This window comes from Neoarius graeffei, chromosome 21 (assembly GCF_027579695.1).
Source record: "Neoarius graeffei isolate fNeoGra1 chromosome 21, fNeoGra1.pri, whole genome shotgun sequence".
In the NCBI taxonomy this organism is placed as follows: domain Eukaryota; kingdom Metazoa; phylum Chordata; class Actinopteri; order Siluriformes; family Ariidae; genus Neoarius; species Neoarius graeffei.
In genome coordinates, this window is record NC_083589.1 from 18,973,641 (window position 1) to 18,998,753 (window position 25,113).

Consider the following 25,113-nt stretch of genomic DNA (forward strand, 5'->3'; position numbering starts at 1 on the left):
ACCTTTCACTTTTGCTGGGACTTTCCTATCACAAATGACTCCCGAAATCCTTCTCCAACTGCTCCACCCTGCCTGCACTCTCTTTCTCACCTCACTATCGCAGCCCCCATTTTCCTGCACAGTTGACCCCAGGTACTTGAATTCACCAACTTTCTTTATGTCTACTCCTTGCATCTTCACTACACTTTCATCCCCATTCTCATTGAGGCACATGTATTCTGTTTTGCTACTGCTCACCTTCATTCCTCTTCGTTCCAATGCATACCTCCATCTCTCCAAATCCAACTCAACCTCCTTTCTACTTTCACCACATATCATAATATCATCCACAAACATCATGTTCCATGGTGACTCTTGCCTCACTTCATCCATCAAGCTATCCATCACAATGGCAAACAAAAAAGGACTCAAAGCAGATCCTTGATGGAGTCCCACCTTCACCTTGAACCATTCAGTTGTTCCAACTGCACACCTCACTGCTGTTTCACTGTTCTCATACATATCTTGCACCACTCTAATATACTTCTCATTCACTCCACTCTTTCTCATACAATACCATAACTCATCTCTTGGCACTCCATCGTATGCCTTCTCCAGGTCTACAAACACACAATGTAGCTTTCTGTGGCCTTCTCTGTACTTCTCCATTAACATTCTTAAAGCAAAAATTGCATCCGACGTGCTCTTCCTTGGCATAAATCCATACTGCTGTTCACAGATTGCTACCTCTCTTCTCAATCTCGCCTCCAATACACTTTCCCATAGCTTCATGGTGTGGCTCATCAATTTTATTCCTCTGTAATTACTGCAGCTCTGTACATCTCCCTTATTCTTGTATATTGGGACTAGCACACTCTTTCTCCATTCATTTGGCATTGTCTCATTCTCTAGGATCTTATTAAACAATCTCATTAGGAACTCCACAGCCATCTCACCCAAACATCTCCAAGCCTCAATCGGGATACCATCTGGTCTGACTGCTTTCCCAGTCTTCATTCTTTTCATGGCTGCCCTCACCTCATCCTTACTAACCAAATCTGCTTCCTGATTTGCTGTCTCCAATAAATCTGACCTTTTCTCTCTTGGATTCTCCTCATTTAATAAATCCTCAAAGTACTCTTTCCACCTTCTTAATACACTCTCTTTGTTTGTCAGCACATTCCCATTTACATCTTTCATCACTCTTACCTGCTGTACATCCCTCACTTCCCTGTTTCTCTGCCTAGCTAGTCTGTACAGGTCCTTCTCTCCTTCTTTGGTCTCCAGTCTTTCATACAACTCCTGGTATGCATCTGCTTTCGCCTTCGCTACTGCTCTTTTTGCCTTCTGTCTCGTCTCTCTGTATAACCGGCTGCTTTCCTTTTCTCTCTGATCGTCCCAATTCTTCTTTGCTAGCCTCTTCTCTTTTATAATTTCCTGCACTTCTTTGTTCCACCACCATGTCTCCTTGTCTTCCTTCCTCCTTCCCAATGACCACCCTAACACCTTCCTTGCTGCATCTCTTACTAGTACAGCAGTAGTATTGCAATCTTCTGGCAGACTTCCATGACCACTCAATGCTCATCTCATTTCTTCTCTAAACTCCTTCTGATGTTCAACCTCTTTTAGTTTCCACCACTTAATCTTTGGCTCCACTATTTCATGCTTCCTCTTTTTCACTTTCAAGCTCATCCTGCACATAGCCACTTGATGTTGTTTAGCTACACTCTCCCCTGCCATCACTTTACAGTCTCCAATCTCCTTCAGGTTACCCCTTCTGCAGAGTATGTAGTCCACCTGTGTAGGTCTTCCTCCACTCTTAAATGTCACCCTGTGCTGCTCTTTCTTTCGAAGTATGTATTGTCTCGTCTTCTTCCGCTTATCCGGGGCCGGGTCGCGGAGGCAGCAGTCAGGGTATGGAAGCCCAAACTTCCCTTTCCCCAGACACCTCGGGAAGAACACCGAGGTGTTCCCAGGCCAGCCGAGAGATATAGTCCCTCCAGCGTGTCCTGGGTCTTCCCCGGGGCCTCCTTCCGGGGGGACATGCCTGGAACACCTCCCCAGGGAGGCGTCCAGGAGGCATCCAAAAGAGATGCCCAAGCCACCTCAGCTGATTCCTCTCGATGTGGAGGAGCAGCGGCTCTACTCCGAGCTCCTCCCAAGTGACTGTGCTTCTCACCCTATCTCTAAGGGAGCGCCCAGCCACCCTGCGAAGGAAACTAATTTCGGCCACTTGTATCCACGATCTTGTTCTTTCGATCATTACCCAAAGCTCATGACCATAGGTGAGAGTCGGAATGTAGATCGAGAGCTTCGCCTGTTGGCTCAGCTCCTTCTTCACCACAATGGACCTGTAAAGCGACCACATCACTGCGGAGGCTGCACCGATCCGCCTGTTGATCTCACGCTCTATCCTTCCCTCACTCGTGAACAAGATCCCGAGATACTTAAACTCCTCCACTTGAGGCAGGACTTCTCCACCAACCTGAAGAGGGGAAGCCACCCTTTTCTGGTCGAGAACCATGGCCTCGGACTTGGAGGTGCTGATTCTCATCCCAGCCACTTCACACTCAACTGCAAACCGCCCCAGTGCATGCTGAAGGTCGTGGTTTGAAGAAGCCAACAGGACAACATCATCTGTGAAAAGCAGAGATGAAATCCTGTGGTTCCCAAACAGGATTCCTTCCGGCCCCTGGCTACACCTAGAAATTCTGTCCATAAAGATTATGAACAGAACCGGTGACAAAGGGCAGCCCTGCCGGAGTCCAACATGCACTGGGAACAGGTCTGACTTACTGCCGGCAATGCAAACCAGACTCCTGCTCCGTTCATACAGGGACCGGACAGCCCTTAGCAAAGAGCCCCAAACCCCATACTCCCGAAGCACCCTCCACAGAATACCACGAGGGACATGGTCGAATGCCTTCTCCAAATCCACAAAGCACATGTGGACTGGTTGGGCAAACCCTTGAGCACCCTATGAAGGGTATAGAGCTGGTCCAGTGTTCCGCAACCAGGACGAAAACTGCATTGTTCCTCCTGGATCCGAGGTTCGACTGTTGGCCGAATTCTCCTCTCCAGTACCCTGGAGTAAACCTTCCCTGGTGCCTTGCCACCAAGGAGCTTGCTAACCACCTCAGTGACTTCGGCTTGGGTAATGGACGAGTCCACCTCTGAGTCATCAGCCTCCACTTCCTCAATGGAAGACGAGACAGTGGGATTGAGAAGATCCTCAAAGTATTCCTTCCACTGCCCAACAATGTCCCCAGTCGAGGTCAACAGCTCCCCACCCGCACTGTAAACAGTGTTGGCAGAGTACTGCTTCCCCCTCCAGAGGCGCCGGACGGTTTGCCAGAATTTCTTCGAGGCTGACCGATAGTCCTTCTCCATGGCCTCACCGAACTCCTCCCAGTTCCGAGTTTTTGCCTCCGCAACTGCCCGAGCTGCGGCATGCCTGGCCTGCCGATACCCATCAGCTGCCTCAGGGGTCCCGGAGGCCAACATGGCCCGATAGGACTCCTTCTTCAGCTTGACGGCATCCCTTACTTCCAGTGTCCACCACTGGGTTCGGGGATTGCCGCCACGACAGACCTTGCGGCCACAGCTCTGAACAGCCGCGTTGACAATGGAGGCAGAAAACATGGTCCACTCAGACTCAATGTCCCCTGCCTCCCTCGGAAGCTGGGAGAAGCTCTCCTGGAGGTGGGAGTTAAAGACCTCCCCGACAGAGTGCTCGGCCAGACGTCCCCAGCAGACCCTCACCATACGTTTGGGCCTGCCAGGTCTGTCCAGCTTCCTCCTCCGCCAGCGGATCCAACTCACCACAGTTGACAGGTGATCAGTTGACAGCTCAGCCCCTCTCTTCACCCGAGTGTCCAAGACATAGGGCCGGAGAGCCGATGAAACGACAACAAAGTCGATCATCGACCTCCGACTTAAGGTGTCCTGGTGCCACATGCACTTATGGACACCCCTATGCTCGAACATGGTGTTTGTTATGGACAAACCGTGACTAGCACAGAAGTCCAATAACAAAACACCACTCGGGTTCAGATCGGAGAGGCCGTTCCTCCCAATCACGCTCCTCCAGGTGTCACTGTCATCACCCATGTGAGTGTTGAAGTCCCCCAGTAGAACAATGGAGTCCCCAGTCTGAGTACCTCTCAGTACCTCTCCCAGGGACTCCAAGAAGGCCGGATACTCTAGATTGCTATTCGGCCCGTAGGCACAAATAACAGCAAGAGCTCTCTCCCCGATCCTAAGGCGCAGAGAGGCGACCCTCTCATTCACTGGGGTAAACTTCAACACATGGCGGATGAGCTGGGGAGCTATAAGTAAGCCCACACCAGCCCGCCACCATTCACCATGGGCAACTCCAGAGGAGTGGAGAGTCCAGCCCCTCTCGAGGAGCTGGGTTCTGGAGCCTAAGCTGTGCATGGAGGTGAGCCCGACTATCTCTAGCCTGTACCTCTCAACCTCCTGCACAAGCTCAGGCTCTTTCCCCCCAGCGAAGTGACATTCCATGTCCCAACAGCTAGCCGCTGTGTTCAGGGATCAGGTCGTCGAGGCCCCTGCCTTCGATTGCTGCCCAAACCACATTGCACCAGCCCCCTATGGCTACCTCTGTGGGTGGTGAACCCACAGGAAGTCGGGCCCACGTCACCGCTTCGGGCTGAGCCCGGCTGGGCCCCGTAGGCAAAGGCCCGGCCACCAAGCGCTCTCATACGAGCCCCAACCCCGGGCCTGGCTCCAGGGTGGGGCCCCGGCTGTGCCATACCGGGCGACGTCATGGTCCTTGATAGATTGTTATCCATAAGGGGTTTTGGTGAACTGCTCTTAGTCTGGCCTGTCACCTAGGACCTGTCTGCCTTGGGAGACCCTAACAGGGGCGTAATGCCCCCGACAACATAGCTCCTAGGATCATTCAAGCACACAAACCCCTCCACCACAATAAGGTGGCAGTTCTAGGAGGGGAAGTATGTATTGACTATTGCCAAATTCATCCTCTTTGAAAAATCAACCACCATTTGCCTTTCCACATTTCTCTCTCTTACACCATATCTGCCCATCACATCCTCATCTCCTCTGTTTCCCTCGCCAATATGTCCATTGAAATCTGCTCCTATCAGCATGCGCTCCTCCCTCAGTATACTTTCTAGCACTTCATCCATCTTTTCCCAGAAAGACTCTTTCTCTTCATTCTCACCAGGGCTTTGAACCAGAATTTTTTTCCTATTGGTTCGTTCCGAACAGAAACGGAATTTTAACGTTTCCGGTTTTGGGTTCCACCATTAAATAGATGTTCCCGAACCGGTTAGAACAAAAAAATTTCGTTCCCGGAATGGTTAATTACGTTCCCTGTCAGCTGTTTAACAAATGGCTATAAAATTATGTCTCTGTCTCATCCAGCTTAAGCCAAATTCTATTACAACCTTCATTAAATAAGACAAGAAATAATTCAAAACAATTATTATTTCAAATGTTGGCGATTTGGATTCTCAGTATGTCTTCCCATCTACACAAACAGAAAAAGTGCCAAAAATGAAAGATAATTCGTTTAGTGTGTTACCAAAGGCTAGTCAGGCCCTATGCATTGATAGGCTAACAGTGGTTAACGTCATTTAATGTTCGCGAGCCTCTCATTAATGTGGACAAATATATTGATATCGTGTTTGAAATTGACGTTTTTGAATAACGATAGACTGCAATATTTACCTCTTATTTAAGATGTGGAGACGTGATAGTAGTCCACCCTCCCGCTCTCTCCATTCAGTCAGCGAACGTCACACAGGAAGTGAACCCCAGCGGGTCATAGAAACTTGCGCAGGAGAAGAATGACTTTTTTATTTGTAGGCTACGGAAACTTTGAGGAACAAAATAAAAACCGGTATTAACTGGTTACCATTATTTTTAATAAGTGTTTCTGTTCCGGAACATAAAAAATAATAAAGTTTCTGGTTTCGTTTCTGTTCCATGTGAAATAGAAAAAGTTCCCGGTTTTCGTTTTCGTTCCTTGAACCGGTTCAAAGCCCTGATTCTCACATCCAACCTGTGGGGCATACGCACACACAACATTGATTACCACTCCTTGAATCTCCAACCTCATGCCTATCACTCTGACACCCTCTTCATATCAATCACACTGTTCACCAACTCTCCCCTCAAAACAATACCAACACCATTTCTCTTTCCATCAACTCCATAATAAAACAACTTGCATCCATCTCCAATGTTCTTGGCCTTGCTTCCTTTCCACCTCATCTCCTGCACACACAAAAGGTCCAACTTCCTTCTTTCCATCATACCTGCTAACTCTCTCGCTCTGCCAGTCAATGTTCCCACATTCAGTGTTCCTACCCTCAATTCTAAGCTCCTTCCCTTCCATCTTTCACGATCTCTCCTACAGTAACACGCCTCCCCCCCTCTCTTTCTCCTTCTCTGTTTTGGCACAACAGTAGCACACTTTCCACTAGCACCCTGTTGACCAATAGTACCAGAGGCAGTTGTTGTTAACCCAGGCCCAGACCGATCCAGTATGGTATTTCTCTTTTCATTCTGCATGTTAGATTTGGCACAGTTTTACGTTGGATGCCCTTCCTGACGCACCCCTCTCCAATTTATCCGGGATTGGGACCGGCACCAAGAGTACGCTTATGCACCCCCAGTGGCTGGATTATATATATATATATATATATATATATATATATATATATATATATATATATATATATATATGAGTGATTCCATGCTTATGGGTACTGAAATGGGGACATGAACTTATTTTTAAAAATTCACCTAAAACCATTTCTTTTTTTTACCATCAGGTCACAAAACATGTAATCTTTAATGAATGATATGTTAAAAGATAACTTTAATTTTCTGAGATGTAATAAAAACATATTTATATGCCAAAGTCAGAACGTAACAAAAGTGTTGTGGACATATATATTCTCAATTTTAACAATGTAGAATTACTTTTTGAAACATAGGAAGGTGATGTTTTAGCAAATATAATTAATAAACATGTGTAGTAGAATAAACATACACATTCTTTCAATAAGATTAACATGGTATATAGCTAGATTGTAATTAATTTGTAACAGACGCGAGATGGACAATCGTAACAGAAGTAATGTAACAGACATCATTTTGGAACTCATAGGCTTGACTTTGGCATATAAATGTTTTTATTACATCTCAGAAAATTAAAGTTATCTTTTAACATAGCATTCATTAAAGATTACATGTTTTGTGACCTGATGGTAAAAAAAGAAATGGTTTTAGGTGAATAAGTTCATGTCCCATTTCAGTACCCATAAGCGTGGAATCACTCATATATATATATATATATATATATATATATATATATATATATATATATATATATATAAATAATTTTTTTTTTCACTTTTTTATCATCATTGAAATAATGATTTAACAAAATGTATATACTTAACTATTAACTCATGGTCTGTTCATATTATACACATTTCATTATTTGGTAAGATTTAGTGCATGTATTAATTAATTCATCATTACAGAAGTATACTCATTTGTGGACTTTATAGTAACATGTAATCAATGGTTCATGTTCTTTATTACAGAGATGCAAAAAAAAAAACCAGTTTTTTTTCTTTTTTTTTATTTCAACCAGGTACCTGTGTGGCAGTCAGCCTCAGCCTGCTTGGATTGTTGTTCTCCACTGACTGTGTTCATCAGCAGTTTATAAAGAGCTCCAGCTTTGAGATGTTGGAGGTGGAGAGCAGTGGTGTTAGCTGGGACGGTGAGGTTATACACAGGCTCATTGTTGTGTAGCAGCAGCACTTGATAGGAGTCCAGATCTCCCTGAGGCCTGTCCCAGGTGGCATGGAGAGAATCTGTGCTTCTCATATTGTTTAGCCTCAGGGAGGTCACTTCATGAGGTACTGGAGATAGAACGATACAGACTGTTACCTACTCCTTTCAGTTACTGACTGTCTGAGAGAGAGTTTTAAAACACTGATGCTTCCACCACCGCCAACCTAGCTGCAAAAAAACTCATCATAACCTGCTCTGTGTAATATTCCCTGAGCCACAAGCTCATCTCGACTCAACCCGCTGTCCCTCAGGACACCAGGAAGACATGTATCAAGATTATACACTTTCAATCTGTGATTACTGTTATGTTCAACTCTTGAAATACATTGGACACATTTATAGATTAAATAGTGCACTTCAAAAACAGGTTCTGTTTGATGGCAAAATGTCTGAGTTTGAACTAAGAATTCGACATCCACCGGGTGAGACGTCTGATGATGAACAAATCAGGCTATATACAACTACTGGAAAGGAGATTTCCAACCCCATCCAAGTAGGAGCATCCCAAAGCCGTTACTGCACCAAGAGTAATCACCAATATGATGATGATTCTGTCCTGACACCTAGATGGTGGAATAAATGTCCCCTGGCTGTCTGAACAAATTAAAACTTCACCAACTTTTATTATTATTATTATTATTATTATTATTATTGGGCGGCATGGTGGTATAGTGGTTAGCACTGTCACCTCACAGCAAGGAGGTTCTGGCTTTGAGCCCAGAGGCCTACAGGGGCCTTTCTGTGTAGAGTTTGAATGTTCTCCCCGTGTCTGCATGGGTTTCCTCCAGGTGCTCCGGTTTCCCCCACAGCCCAAAGACATGCAAGTTAGGTTAATTGGTGGCTCTAAATTGACTGTAGGTGTGAGTGTGAATGGTTGTTTGTCTCTATGTGTCAGCCCTGCAATGATCTGACGACTTGTCCTGGGTGTACCCAGCCTCTCGCCCATAGTCAGCTGGGATAGGCTCCAACTTGCCCATGACCCTGCACAGGATAAGTGGTTATGGATGATGTATGGATGGATTATTATTATTATTAATTTTAATCCTGTACTGTACTGTGCTGTACTAGCTCTCCATTGAACTCCTATATAACAGGGTTAATCCTTATTCTATTACTCGACCATGGTCTATTTGCATTAGTCTGAGAAGATGTTGATATCAAGAGCAGAGTATCTGCTTAAATGCAGCCTTACATGTCCTTCCTGTCACAGTCGCAGAACTGCGGAGATCTCCACTAGTGGTTGTCACAACAATTGTATACATGTGGCCAGGCACCAGAACATTAAACGTGCACTCTCTCATATCCCGGGTTAGCCTTCGTGTCTTGTTGGCAGTGGAACCAGCGGTGTAGTAAAGCTCCACGGTGTAGCCGTCACGTGACCCTGAGCCAAAACTGTGGTTCCATAAGGCACTGAGGGATGTCTCATCTGCATGGCGGATGTGTAGCTGTGACACAGGTGGTGGACCTGGGGGGTGAGGGGGGTAGATCTTCATTTCAAAATTATAAATCATTACAGGTGATGCTTTGGAAAGACTGAAATATAACAAATACTTTTATTTTCATTGATTTCATTTTGTCTAGTGTGATATAAAATAATTTGTCAAATACCATTTATAGCTCTTTGTGATTTTCTTGCAAAGAAATGTAAAATAAATAAAATGCCAGTAAATATGCCAGTCACATGCCTTCATTATTTATTTAACCTTCTAAGTTACTACAAAATCAATTCAATCAGTTGTGTATGTGCCTAAAATGCAGTGTTGCTTTATTTTCCAGTAATAAACTACATTTTTCTTATATTGATGCAAATAATAATAATAATAATTATATGCAGCTTTAAGTGCTTCACATTAAGCAATTAAAACGACTCACAAAATGAGAGAAAAAGGAATATAATTATAAGATAAAATATTTAGATAAATGACTCAAAGGATAAAGGTAATGAACAAAAATCAATCAGAAATAAATCAAAATTTGCATCAAATCTAATCTTGTCTATTAATACATTTATAAGTGATGGAATAAACAGTTCTTGGTGGTGCATCATGTTCATGGTGGTAGATTAAGTTGTGTGACTTTATTAATTAATTGCAATAATGATAAAAAAAATATTAAGTACCTATTTCTGCATGGCAGTAGACAGTGCTGGTCTGCCCTCTGCTCTCTACATTCACTGCTGCTTGATAAACTCTGCCAGGATAAAGCTCAATCCCAGGAAACCTGAACTCTGTAGCAGCTTTATGTATGGTTGTGTTAAAGAGCATCTCACTGCCATTAAAGAGCATCACGCTGTAGTGTTCCCAGTGTCCTACAGGGGGCAGCCAGCTAATCTTCACTTCCCCATACTTAGCAGGTTTGTCCATCTTCAGCTGAGAGACTTCACCTGGAGCTGTCATTACCATGAAGAGAAACACAGTAAGACGTGTATCAAAGCCATGAATGAAACAGCACTCGTTACGTTTGTTTGTTTATTTATTCACACAAAAAACATAAACAGTGAAGTAATGAAATGAATTTTAAAAAAGTGCAGGAGGAGAGAAGAAGCCTAACAAGGCTTATGCTAAGCCCTCCTCCTTTAAACTAAACAAATATTATCACAATACTAATGAGATAATTCTCAGATGAATTAGTAGAACATAGATATAACAAAAATCTAATACAGTTCAATGGATTGCAAAATAAGCATCTACAATTAAATCAATAACAATGACAAAAATAATACAAGACGAAAATGCATTCTAATAACATACTATAAATCAAAAACCTAACTAAGTACATATAATGAAATAGAGGATTTAGAAGTGGTTGGGATTGGATAGCAGATGTTTTTTAAGGTTACGTTTGAAAGTTATCAGAGAGGTAAAATTCCTTAGGGAGAGGGGAAGATCATTCCATACATTGATGCATTTGTATTTCACACTCATTTGGGCCAAGGAAGTTCTGAATAGGGGAATGTGTAATTGAGTGCTTTGGCAAGTTATATAATTGTGAAATGCATAAGTAATGCATAAAACACTTCAGTACATGAGGTGATAATGTGTCACTTCCCTTTCACACCCCTAAGAGGACAACTGCAACAATTATGCATTTGAATCCTGATGGTACCAAAGTCATCCATGGACAGGAGTTTTAAGCGCAGTTAATTGGCTAGCTCTGTGGGTGGGAAGGAAAGGCTTCGTCCCTGTCAATCAGAGGGACACGAGCCAATATATATTCTATCCATATTCACTGGATATGAGCAATCGCAGATATGAGCAATTGGCTACTCTACAACTAGGATATCAGCTCATTTACCGTGAGTAGAGAAAAACAAATTGGCGGAGCACATCAGTATTTAAAGGAAACAGAAATAGCTATATAGCTAGTATAGTCGTCCCCCCCCCCCCCCCCCCCCCAGTATCTCCTGTTATCTCCTGTACTCCAGCCCAGCCGGTGGCAGTAATGCACCTTTAAGTTGGTTTGCAAACCACCAAAAAAAAACCTAAATAAGAAGAAAATGGTGGAGCATGTTGCTGAACCAACCAAGGACAACATGAAAACTCTACTCGAAAACAAAACCCCCCAAAAATACAAAAAAAGCAACAAAATATGGAATAAAAATATTTGATGGTAAGAATGTATCTTTTTATTTTTCAAGAATTATTATGATAGCATTTTCACAAATTGCTACTGTCATTTCACCGGTTTGTTTACATTTTGTTGAATGTTTTGGAGAGAGTTTTTATTTATGGAATTTGCAAAAAATAAAAATAAAAATGCTCTGTTTCTCAAAATCCAGTGAATGTGGATCAAATAAACAGTTATTCCACTCAATCTCATCGTACATGGCTTATAGCCAACTTGGCGCTACATGCCTCGTCAGCTATGAGTGCATATACAACTCAATTTCGTGGAATAACTGTTTATATATATATATATATATATATATATATATATATATATATCAGGGGACAGTTAGTGCTCTACTGCTCACCTCCAAGCATTTAGAAGCTCTATAACACTGAGTGATGAACGCTGATGAAATATGGAAGTGGCCTTGTAATACACAAAAATTAAAATACAAAAATTGAGGGAAGGGTGTCTCCAAAACTCTAAAAAAATAAGTTACCGTTACATCTGTGATATCTAAATATGGCATGTCTCTTTCTCAGGTCTCTTTTTTAATTTTCTTTGTCACTATTAAAGATCTCAATCTAACACCCATAACCACCAATATTTTATCAACTAGAACTCTCTAGACCTAAAAAATACATTGAAAATGTAACATTTCTTGCAATGGAATAACAAAATGATTCCATGTGAATGTGTCTGAGCCCAAGACTGATTAAAGACTGATTAGTGAGATGAAGTTTGATGAAAACTCTTGACATGCCTTTGTCCAGTTAAGTGTTATATGTTTACTCATTTTTGATTTGTGTCAAAAATGATAAAACATGAATCCAGGAATTACTAATTCACACAAGAGCGGCGTTTATACAGTACCTGTTGTGGCAGTCACATTGACCTGGTTGCTGAGATCACCACTCCTGGTATAGATTGAGGCCTGGTAGATGCTGCCAGGTGTCAGATGGTCAAACCGAGTTTGTGTGGTGTTTGGGGACAGAGTTTGCTCCTGCACAGCTGAATCAGAAGACATTAACTGGACCAGATAACTGTCCACATCACCAGGAGCTTGATCCCAAGAGACCTGAAGGCTTGTCTGACTCCCATTGTTCTCCAGATGTGCATTAAGGACCATGTTCGGTACTGCGGAGTAAAGAACAACAGATTAGATTTCAGTTCAGCAATCTGTTTTACACTTAAGTATATTTGAATGGATGGAAACCTGAACTGAATTCTCAGAAGTGTGGGGAAGGCAAATGGTTTGACTTCTGAGTCTGAGAGAGAAACAACTTCTTTCAGTGAGTGATGTTCTGTGGTTATGATCAAAATCATTAGGGCTGTCAATTCAAGTTCGATTCTGATTCTGAGTGATGGAGCTGAGAGTTGATTCCGCACAAAAAGTTTCTCAAATCTCAATTCCAAAAACCAAGACTTAAGGAATGACTCTGATCAAAATAAGCAGTGCAATATTAAGTAAGAAAATGGAATGACTTGAATGCAGGATCAGTTATTTATTAATTATTCTGTACCCTTAGTACTGTACTTTGAGTAAACGTTTGCTTAATGGTGACATACCCCTTTTCCACAAGTTGACACAGTTCCCTGAGATCTTAATGAAATGTCTGTGACGTGCTTTGGTCAAAATACCACAAGGATAAAACACCACAGCAGCTTCTCACTCTGTCTAAACAGCCCTGTTCATTTGAGTGTTTGTTCCTTTAAATGATGATGAGCCTCTGCTCACCCCATCTCCTTTACCCTATCCTGTAGCACTTTCCTCATGAACATTGATTGGCAATTTAATGACAGTTGTCAAGTCATGAGTGGAGATACTCAGATTAGGGGCGGGATCATTCTAACGAGCTCCGCTTGTGACATAGGAAGAGGAGAGAAATCTGAATGTCTTGTTGAAGCAAATGTTTTTGAAATAGGCAGAAAGACAAAAGAAATTGACTCTAGTCTTATTTCAGAGTTTGTTTGTTGGTAGACCCTCTAAATACCCAAATGTATGCGTGCAAGTACTGAGAAAGTGAGTTTTTTCATAATATAGCATCTTTAACACTTAAGCAAGGATATATGAATACATAAGCTGATTCACTGTATGAGGTAAACGTAACCTAACCTGTCAGTCAAGAAAATGGCCCCTGGAACCATGACACTATTGTTTACAGAAGAAGACAAACTACCATCAGTCAAGTAACTATGTGCATGTGGGTGCAGGCAAACCACAACATCACTGTGTGGAATTTGAGTCCAAAGCTTTGGAGTTGACTCTCAATTCCCAAATGTCTAGAATCGAGGAATTGATTCTTTTTGGGATGGACCTCCATCTACCACATAAAATATTGGGTTACACAATACCAATGAGAAGATATTTAGTTAACAATTACTGTATGCATTACTACTATATAACATCATTATATATCAAAAAGCAGTCATTTTGTTGCATTTCCATTTCAGAATGCTTTTTTACTATCTGAGTAGTTGATAATATTTGAATGGAAACATACTGAATTGTATGTATTGTCATTCTACATATGCATTTAATTCCAGTAATCCTTCTGTTGTGTGTTCTTTGGATAGTTAAGGATTCTTAGCTTCCTAATGCTAAGGTCACACATAGCCAGTTGATCCTTGAGAACCATAGCTGGGGCCTACCATAGCCATTCTGGCAGATTTTGGAGGTGGTCTGTCACATAAATTTGGGCGGAGTAAATATACAAATGAACCCACAGTAGCCGCGACAATAGCAAAGGAAGACGCCAGTAAAACCGTTGCAGTGACATATAGCGATGTATGGACTTATGGCAATGACAGAAGTGTGTATGGTTTTCACGACTGCAGTACATGCCATGGCAAGAAGAAATAAGCCATGCCCCCGAGGCAAACTTTTCACTTTCTGCAGAATGTTGTTCAGTGGACATTTTGACCTCGATGATTGTGACAGAATTCTACAGTAACTCCCAGTAACCCACATAAGCCTCACGTATGCCTCATGGATGCTCAAGAATGTCTTCAAATTTGCAGCAGATGAATTCATCCAGCACTTGACCCATGACAATTTTCAACACTACAAAACTTTCTGGGGATGGAAGCCACGCCCTCCTGGTTGTCATGGTAGTTCCCCAGCTTTTCTTGTATTCCAACAGAAGGGTCCAGAATGCATGCCGGTTGACCCCCGGAAAGCTAAAAATCATCTACTGGCATCTACTGTGAAGTGAGTCTGGCTATGTGAGACCTTAGCATAAAGGGGGTCTACTTGAAATAGAGAACCATGTACTGCCATGAAAGGTTCTACATAAGAGTTCCCCTTGAGAGACAAACTAAAGAATGCTGTAGGTTTCTTTCAACCAGACACACCACACACCAAACATGAGCATGACTAGGTTACATTTGCTTTTTATACTAATAGCTCAATTTCCTTTCATCTGTGCTAAAGCAGATCTGCATACATGTCAACCTATACGGAATGTCCGTATTTTATACGGATTTGATTCAATAAACATAGTATATGGGCGTATAAATAAAGTTATACGGATTCTTTAAAAAAACTTCAATATTTATTTAGAGCTATAATCAATTCCCACGACAGCCAGTAAAGAGTCTTATGAAATCGCACGTTATCTTGTGGTAGCGAGACTTCGTTCCACTTTTGATCATGTGCACACCGCATTGCGAGAATCCCGCCAACCCGGAAGTCATAGACATATAAACATAGACGCCGCCTTCTGCGTAGAATCATACGTCATCCTCGCCGCCAAATTGGATGTGGCAAAGTGGCGATTCTGAGAATAAAGATGCCTCATTCATGTGCTGCGTTTAACTGTACCAACAGGTTTACCGTCCAAACGAGATCACATGGGATTACCTTTCACAGGTGAGACTGGAAAAATACTTTTCATTGTATTTGGTCATTATAACGTAATTTTACGAACAGATTTTTCTGACTTTGTGGCTAATATGAAGTCTCGCGCATAATAGCCGCTCGGTGAAACCTGTCTCCAAACAACGAAGTATTTCCTTCGTAACTATGCTGATAACACTTTGTGTTTTTGTCAAACATTGGAGCTTTGTATTCATTCTGAAGGTTTATTGTTATTAATATTGAATAAAAAGTAACTTGGATATATCATTGTTAATTATCATTCAAATTTTAGGTAAATTATTTTAATTTGCATCTTATATGGATTTTATAAGGGAAATACGGATTTTGGAGGTTGGTTATACAGGTTTGATTGACCAAAGATTGACATGTATGGATCTGTATCAAGGAAATAAAAATGCTCATTGACCGACACCTTTCAGTGACATACGGTAGTTATGGTACAGTTTGAATGCTTGGATAGTTTCAGGCCTTTCAGTACATTTACAGTCTGGTTTTGAATGTTCTGAAAGAGCGGAACTAGAGCTTGCGGTTGAGCACTGATTTTCATCTGGTGTGTGTGTGGGGGGAGGTCTAAACACTGTGTGAAAGTATGATTGACACAGTGTAGGGGGGGTGACATAGCACATGAGGATGAAGGCCAAGCTTTCCCTTCACACAGCAGGAAAAAGAGACAGGGCGTTCACCCTACTGCCTGAAATATCATATAAAAGGTCTCTCACACACACAAAAGAAAAGAAAAGAAAAGAAAAGAAAAGAAAAGAAAAGAAAAGAAAAGAAAAGAATGAAAGTAGCAGAAACATTTCATCACTCTACAGCCATGAAATAGAGCTCATGGCTCTAGATTCTGTTTTTCATCATGATATTTTTAATGAATACTGATATTCTCTTATGACAGAAAAGATCAGTACCTGTTTGTTCCTGCATGGACACAGTGTTTTGCATCCCTGCTGCCTCAGTCACAATGCTCATATTGTACACACGACCAGGAGTCAGGCCATTTATCATGTACGAAGTTGTAATGTTGTCCAACATCATGTTCCACAGGGAGCCCAGACCTGTGCTGTCCCTGAGCAGAATCCGAAACAGCTCTGCTCTCCCTGGACCAGGCACCCAGGACACCCTCAGGCTATCCATGTATCTAACCACCTGAACACTTTTCACCACTGAAGGTCCTGAACAACAAATACAGAATCAAGAGAATCAGAAGTGTCATAAACCACATTGTTTTCTGAGCTTTACATCTAGTAGTCTAGTTTAGACATGGCTTTCTCAGAAAACTGGTACTAAACTGCACCACACCTTGTTGCTCATGTGGTACCCTTACACCAGGACACCTTTTGTACCTCTACTGTGTATCATTTACCGAGAAATGTGCATCTACTATAGCACATATAAGAAAATTATGATCCAATTATGTGCCTTAAATCTTTTTAAATACATTTCCAAGTGAAAGGTACAAATTAAAGGAATAAAGGATAAGGGTATGACCAAAGCGACAATTAAAAATACAGGTTAGTACCCGATTTTTTGAGAATCTACTGCAATCGTGCACTTGTTTCACTGTTTTAACAGCTTTGACTTTACACGGCATAATTTATTTAGGTAAATACATTAAAAATGATAATGTAATTAACATTCATAATATGTAATAGCATTTTCAGATTTTTTTTTAAAATGACATTTGGTACTATGTTGGGGGAAAAAAAACGCCTCATGTCTGTTACACAATGACTTCGAAGTGGCTCTTGACTGCACAGTTTTTTTTATAAGAGCATGCCAGGGCAGCTAGCGGGCATGATGTGCAACTGAGATAAGATTGTTCTGGAGCATTTAAATAAGGCCAACCCTGGCTGGATGCTGAGCCACCCATGGAGAGCTCATTGTGGGAAAGTGAGTACCGGAAAGAGGACCTTTAGCAATGAAGGCCAAAGCTAGACAGCTACTACCACCAAGCAGCTGCTTTTTTCTGCAGGTCTTCCTCCCTGGTGGCTCATTGAAAGCAAAATTGTAGGAGTTTATCACAAAAATGCTACTGTGTTATTTTTAAATAACTGTAAAGACTGCAAGACATTGCTGCAGGCAGGACTAGCTAATGTAAAGTAATACTGGGTTGTCAACAAAGCCTTAAAATGATACAAAAAAAACCACCTTGATAATCCCTTTTTTCTGTGATGCTGCGTTCAGGCCATTGTAGGTCACAAAGTCACAAATTTACAAGAAACTTGGAAAAATAGTGTTGTTGAAGCCATGGTCTAAATGTTAGAGAAGCAGCTTTGGGACCAAAAGGTCACTGGTTTGATTCTCTGGACCAGCAGGAATGACTGGCACTGGCTCCCCAGGCTGCTCTGGGTATGTTGTATGTTGCTGTGGATAAGAGCATCTGTTAAATGCCTGTAATGTACTGTTTTGTTTTTTTAATCAAAGAACCAAATCGCTTTACTTTGCCAGGTTGGACCAATGTCATCACGCCACAGACGCCATGGCTGAGCTGAGAGTTATAGCAAATGCAGTCTTTCCTTCTCAGTCATGCAATATAAAAGAATAAAGTGCTTGAGATTTTCAACTACATTTCTCAGAATGCACTGCAGCCAGGAAGCCGGGAAGTGAGAGAGTTTTTTTCTTGTAAATTTGTCACTTTAATAACTTTTTAAACTAGGAATTTCTGAGGATTTTTTCTTGGAATTTCTGAGTTTTTTCTCCCAAATTTATGACTCTATAATATCACAGAATATTCAAGTTTGTTTTCTCATAAATGTACAATCTCGGAAATTCAGAATTATGTCCTCAGAATATTACCCTTTTTTTTACCTACCCTAATACACTGCCGTGTTTTTCTGAGAGTATATGGTCTGAGAATCATTTAGAATTTGAAGAACATTATATTCATATTCATATTCAGTTATAACAATGCTTATTTGTAATGAATTGTGTAATGAATTGGAGCAGTTGAGTAAAGAGCACTGTATATGAAGCATTTTTTTCTGGGGATGAATCTTGATGCTTTGATACCACAGCGATGTACCAATGCTCAGCAACTTTCATTTATCATGGTAGCCGCGGGGTCTTAAAAGTCTTAAAAAGTCTTAAATTTAATATTCCAAAATTAAGGCCTTAAAAAGTCTTAAATTGCTTTGCCCAAGTCTTAATTTTTTAAACAAAGGTCTTAAATGTACTCATACTATTCTATGATGTGAAAATGTGGGTTTTGCGTAACATCAGTGAATTTCTTGGAGTATGCGCAAAGAAAGGAACAATATTGATACATTTTCGCGCCGGCGCAATCGTCGGAGTCCGTGGTGGAGAGGAGACTCTGCGAATTGCAGCATGGGGAAGCGTCGTTTTAATCAGCAGTGGCTTTCAGATGAAAGATATCGTGATTGGGTGAGGGAGGTTCCTGGAAGCGACGTTGAAGCAAGATGCTGTGTTTGTCGAAAGACCTTCAAGTTGTCCACTATAGGTCATTTCGCTTTAGAGTCTCACATGAAGAGCTCAAAGCACATTGTATCTGCCCTCCACCGCCACCAGCCCATCGCTCAGTTCTGCACGGTTCAATCTCCGAATGCACCTGGAGTTGGCACTAGCACCACTGTCGAACGTCAGCAGCATCAGCCAAGCCAGACATCATCGGCAAGGCTAGCAACAACACAAGGGCCGAGCAGTGGCATGATGGGTGTCGGTGGAACCCCGACACTTCGGGCAGAGGTGCTCTGGATTTTAAAAACAATTACGGAACACCACTCGTACAGCTCGAATGAGGGCATAAGCGAACTCTTTAAGGCTGTGTTCCCAGACTCGGAAATTGCTACAACATTCTCCTGTGGAAAAAAACAAAACGTCTTACATGACAAAATTCAGTCTTGCTCCTTATATAACGAAGGAGTTGGTCAAAGACGTTAACGAGGCAAGTGGTGGATTTATCTCATTGTGTCTCTTATCTAGCCACCTCCACATCTGTCTTCCATCCCTCCCTTGTTTACTAGGAGTATTTACATTTCTTTTTATTCTTCAAAATGTAAAATGGTTGAAGCAAGTTGAATGCTGGGAAACTAAGACAAAGAGTTTGTCTGTTTATCATCTCTGGGTGCATGGTCATAATTAGTTTAGAGACCGTTCTTTAGGCCTTGAGTTGGGCCCTCAGTTTGGCTTTTTGGCTGGTGAGTGCACACCATTGTACCAATGTATTGGTACGCCAATTGCATTTTTGTGCACCTTTAAGAGACTTTAGGCTTACCTCTTTTCTATCAATCTATCTATCTCTATCTCTCTTCCCATCTATCCCCCTCGTCTCTTATCTATCTATGCCTCTCTGTATCTCTCTCCCTCCCTCGTTTACAAGGGTACAAAATGTAAAATGGTTGAAGCAAGTGCTGGGAAACTAAGACAAAGAGTTTGTCTGTTTAGAGTGTTGTGAATGTTTTTATATTTTATTGTAAAAAAAATACACCCACATCACTTTTTTATTTTAAGTATCATCTCTGGGTGCATGGTCATAATTAGTTCAGAGACAGTTCTTTAGGCCTCGAGTTGGGCCCTCAGTTTGGCTTTCTGACTGGTGAGTGCACACCTTTGGCATTAATGTGTTGGTATGCCTATTGCATTTTTGTGTACCTTTTAAGGCCATGATGTGGACCCTACGTTGTGCTTCTTTGTTCCAGGTTTAGACCTGTTTTTTTGTCTTGAATGTGAAGATTCGACAAGCAATGCACATAATGACTTTTAAGTATATAACTTTTATAATAAAAGTATTTTTACTTGAAACATTTGTCATTATTGGGAATTTGATCTGGTGTTCTACGACCACATAATGGGTGCGATGTAGGTCTTAATTCTCATTTAAGTGGTCTTAAAAAGGTCTTAAAAAAGTTTTAAATTTATGGTGGTCAAACCTGGGGAAACCCTGTTTATGCATGAATGACATATTTTGTGATGGTTATATTTGTGGAACGTCCATGAGACAGGTTAGTTCTTTACATCACAGGAGCTATAGACCATATAGTCCCTCACCAGCCTACCTTTTCTGAAGTTAATAAGAAAAAAAACCAGCTTGTTATGGTACAGATGAAAGCAGACAGTGCAAACTCCAGTGTCCTGAAGACTGTTTCATGACAGAAAACTTCCACAAATGGTCAAAAACATGACTGTACCAACAATGAGATGTTTTATTTGCTAAACAACAGCACATTTAAAAAAAATCCATTTATTATCAGACTTAGATTATGTAGATCATCTGCCATGTGAATGAGCTGTTATGAGTTGTTAAGATATAAGACAAAGATTGACTTATTTGACCACAATGACCAGAGGTATGTTTGGAGGAGTAAAGGTGAGATGTTCAACCCCAAGAACTCTGTGTTAAACAAAGTGGACAGAATAATGAAGAACCTCAGAATTATTCAGGGGCGGCATGGTGGTGTAGTGGTTAGCACTGTCGCCTCACAGCAAGAAGGTCCTGGGTTCGAGCCCCGGGGCCGGCGAGGGCCTTTCTGTGTGGAGTTTGCATGTTCTCCCCGTGTCCGCGTGGGTTTCCTCCGGGTGCTCCGGTTTCCCCCACAGTCCAAAGACATGCAGGTTAGGTTAACTGGTGACTCTAAATTGACCGTAGGTGTGAATGTGAGTGTGAATGGTTGTCTGTGTCTATGTGTCAGCCCTGTGATGACCTGGCGACTTGTCCAGGGTGTACCCCGCCTTTCGCCCATAGTCAGCTGGGATAGGCTCCAGCTTGCCTGCGACCCTGTAGAAGGATAAAGCGGCTAGAGATAATGAGATGAGATGAGATGAGAATTATTCAGCAGAACGTTAAATCATCAGCTAGATGGTTGAAACATTGGACACAATTGGGGGTTCCAACAGGACAATGACCCAAAACACATCAAAGCTAGCTGTGGAGGATAAAGCAGCATTAAGCATTAGCATTAAGCTTAAAACAAGTCCTGATTTCAACACTATTGAAAATATTACTGTGGCAGCGGGGGCGTGGTCAAGCACCGGTCTGTGACAGGAGGGCGGAGTTGGGGAAGGTAAGTGGCAGAATCGCTTCACCTGAGTGTCATTAACCTGTGTTTTGTGTGTTCTCCCCAGTAAACCGCCCTATTTAAGGAGGGAGAGCGAGAGCAGAGGGAGAACCGGACGAGACGCTGTGTGTGTGTGTGTGTCTCTCTCACGCTAGTAAAGACTATTTGCAACTCTGAAAAGTGTGGCAATAAAGCCGGTTCACAAACCTGATCTCTGTCCTGCCGTCCTCTGTGCTCCACCCACACGCGATTCGCGCTACAGTGGTGCCGAAACCCGGGAACCGTGGAGCACCGGTCCTGCAGCCCCATGGAATCCTCCCCGTTCGCGGACTTGGTCCACGCCCTCGCCACGGCCCAGCAGAGCCAGCACCAGGCGCTCGTTACACTCCGGAAGGAGCAGGAGCGCCGCTTCGAAGCCCTGGTACTGGCTCAACAGGAAGACCGCGAGGCGTTCCGGCGCCTCCTCGCGTCGGCGGGGTCCACCAGCGCCCCGGCCGCGGGCCCATCTCCCATCACTTTGACTAAGATGGGCCCGCAGGACGACCCCGAGGCGTTCATCGCATTATTCGAACAGGTCGCCGAAGCCTCGGGGTGGCCGATGGAACAGCGCGCGGCGCGCCTCCTCCCCCTCCTGACGGGAGAGGCGCAGCTAGCCGCACTACAGCTCCCCGCCGACCACCGGCTGGCCTACGCCGACCTTCGCCGGGCTGTCCTCCAGCGCGTGGGGCGCACGCCGGAGCAGCAGCGCCAGCGCTTCCGCGCGCTGCGAATGGAGGAAGTCGGCAGCCCGTTTGCGTTCGGCCAGCAGCTCCGGGACGCCTGCTGGCGGTGGCTGAGGGCCGAAGATCGCGACGCCGAGGGGATCATCGACCAGGTGGCGCTGGAGCAGTTCGTCGCCCGCCTACCCGCCGGAACCGCGGAGTGGGTCCAGTGCCACCGCCCGGCGTCGCTGGATCAGGCCGTAGGACTGGCGGAGGATCATCTGGCGGCTGTCCCGGCGGCAGGACAACGGATGTCTTCTTCTCTCCCCTCTTCTCTCTCTCTCTCTCTTCCCCCTCCTCCCGTGTCCCGTCCTCGCCCCATTCCCCCACCACGGAGGCGGGGGCCGGCCCCACCCCAGCCGGCCCGCCGCACCCGTGGTGCCCTCCCGTTTCTCCCTTCTATGTCTGTCTCTCCCCCCCCCTCAGGTGAGTGACCCCCAGTCCACAGCTGCAGAGGGGAGGCCCGGGCCGGTTTGCTGGCGCTGCGGGGAACCGGGCCACCTGCAGCAACAGTGTGCCGCGATGGAGGTGGGGGCGGTGGTGCGGATCCCCGACGCGCCAGAGGCTGCCCTCGATCAGGCCGGAGCATATCGCATACCGGTAAGTGTACAAGGGGCGACCTATCAGGCGTTGGTGGATTCGGGTTGCAACCAGACCTCGATCCGCCAAAGCCTGGTGCAAGACGAGGCATTGGGGGGAGCACAAGGGGTGAAGGTGTTGTGTGTGCACGGGGATGTCCACTGCTACCCGTTGGTGTCGGTCCACATACATTTCAGAGGGGACAAATCTATAGTGAAGGCGGCGGTTAATCCTCGCCTTACCCACTCTTTAATCTTGGGGACTGATTGGCCGGGATTCCGGGGGTTGATGGCACACCTAGTAAAGAGTGGGTCCTGCCGGTTAGCCGGGGGGGGTCCCGGTGTCGTTTTGGCTGGGGCTGCGGTCGCAGGGCCGTCTACGTCATCTCCGCGACAGAGTGAGGGGCCCCCGGCTCCTCCTCTCTCTATTGGGGAATCCCTCGCGGATTTCCCACTGGAACAATCGCGAGACGAAACTCTGCGACACGCGTTTGACCAAGTGAGAGTAATCGATGGTCAAACGCTCCAGCCGAATGCCACCCCGACCTTCCCCTATTTTTCCATTTTAAAAGATAGGTTATACCGAGTGACGCAGGACACTCAGACGAAGGAGCGTGTCACCCAGTTGTTAATTCCAAAGAGCCGTCGGGAATTGGTATTCCAGGCGGCTCACTTTAATCCCATGGCGGGACACCTCGGGCAGGATAAAACACTCGCCCGGATAATGGCCCGATTCTATTGGCCGGGGATTCGCGGCGACGTCCGTAAGTGGTGTACGGCGTGCCGCGAATGTCAGTTAGTAAACCCAGCGGCCATTCCAAAAGCGCCCTTGCGCCCCCTACCATTAATCGAGACCCCGTTTGAACGAATTGGGATGGATCTCGTCGGGCCATTAGATCGGTCAACACGAGGGTACCGCTTTATATTGGTTCTGGTGGACTATGCAACGCGATACCCGGAAGCGGTGCCTCTTCGCAATATCTCCGCACGTAGTATTGCAGAGGCTCTCTTCCACGTCATCTCCCGGGTCGGAATCCCGAAAGAGATTCTGACTGATCAAGGCACCTCGTTTATGTCACGAACACTGGCCGAACTGTATGGGCTACTGGGTATTAAGCCGATCCGCACCAGCGTGTATCACCCACAAACGGACGGTTTAGTCGAACGGTTCAACCGCACCCTCAAGAATATTATCAAAAAATTCGTAAGTGAGGACGCACGTAACTGGGATAAGTGGCTCGAACCCTTGTTGTTTGCAGTGCGAGAGGTCCCCCAAGCCTCCACGGGGTTCTCCCCATTTGAATTACTGTATGGGCGTAAGCCGCGCGGCATCTTAGATGTACTGCGGGAAAATTGGGAGGAGGGACCTTCGCAGAGCAAAAATGAAATTCAATACGTTATGGATCTGCGCGCAAAACTCCACACGCTCACCCACTTAACTCAGGAGAATTTGCGGCAGGCCCAGGAACGGCAAACCCGCCTGTACAACAAGGGCGCGCGCCTTAGAGAGTTCACTCCGGGAGATAAGGTACTCGTCCTGTTGCCCACGTCGAGCTCCAAATTAATCGCCAAGTGGCAAGGGCCCTTTGAGGTCACACGGCGAGTCGGGGATGTCGACTATGAGGTTAGGCGAACGGACAGGGAGGGGGCGCTACAGATCTACCACCTCAATCTGCTGAAGCTCTGGAATGAGGAGGTCCCCGTGGCGTTGGTGTCGGTAGTTCCGGAGGAGGCGGAGCTGGGGCCGGAGATTCAAAAAGGGTCATTGGCATCTCGCACCTCTCCGGTCCCCTGTGGAGACCACCTCTCCCCGACCCAACTCACGGAGGTCGCCCAGTTGCAGGCCGAGTTTTCGGATGTGTTCTCGCCCCGGCCCGGACGCACCAACCTCATAGAACACCACATAGAGACGCCCCCGGGGGTGGTAGTGCGTAGCCGACCTTATAGATTACCCGAACACAAAAAAAAGGTGGTTCGGGAAGAACTTCAGGCCATGCTCGAAATGGGCATCGTCGAGGAGTCCCACAGTGACTGGAGCAGCCCGGTGGTCTTGGTTCCCAAGGCCGACGGCTCGGTCCGGTTCTGCGTGGACTATAGAAAAGTCAATGCGGTGTCTAAATTCGACGCGTACCCAATGCCTCGTATTGATGAGCTGCTTGATCGACTAGGCACGGCTCGCTTTTACTCGACACTGGATTTGACGAAGGGATATTGGCAGATCCCCTTGACTCCATTATCCCGGGAAAAAACGGCCTTTTCCACACCGTTCGGCTTACACCAGTTCGTCACACTTCCGTTTGGGCTGTTTGGGGCGCCCGCTACGTTTCAGCGGCTGATGGACCGGATCCTCCGGCCCCACGCTACCTATGCGGCCGCTTATTTGGACGACATAATCATTTATAGTAATGACTGGCAGCGGCACCTGCAACACCTGAGGG

General features: G+C 44.6%; 1 protein-coding gene across 3 annotated transcripts in view; it reads right to left on the minus strand.

Annotated features, from left to right (window-relative positions):
• The window catches only part of ptprb (protein tyrosine phosphatase receptor type b), a 119,344-nt gene that overhangs the window by 88,781 nt on the left and 5,450 nt on the right, over nt 1-25,113 (minus strand). For 2 of the 3 annotated variants that reach the window (XM_060902774.1, XM_060902772.1), the window contains exons 3-7: nt 16,234-16,497; nt 12,319-12,582; nt 9,956-10,225; nt 9,029-9,301; nt 7,638-7,904 (exon numbers count right to left, since the gene is read on the minus strand). In XM_060902774.1, the coding sequence (XP_060758757.1) occupies nt 7,638-7,904; nt 9,029-9,301; nt 9,956-10,225; nt 12,319-12,582; nt 16,234-16,497 (1,338 nt within the window). The remainder of the gene's footprint in view (nt 1-7,637; nt 7,905-9,028; nt 9,302-9,955; nt 10,226-12,318; nt 12,583-16,233; nt 16,498-25,113) is intronic. The other variant, XM_060902773.1, reaches the window with a different exon arrangement.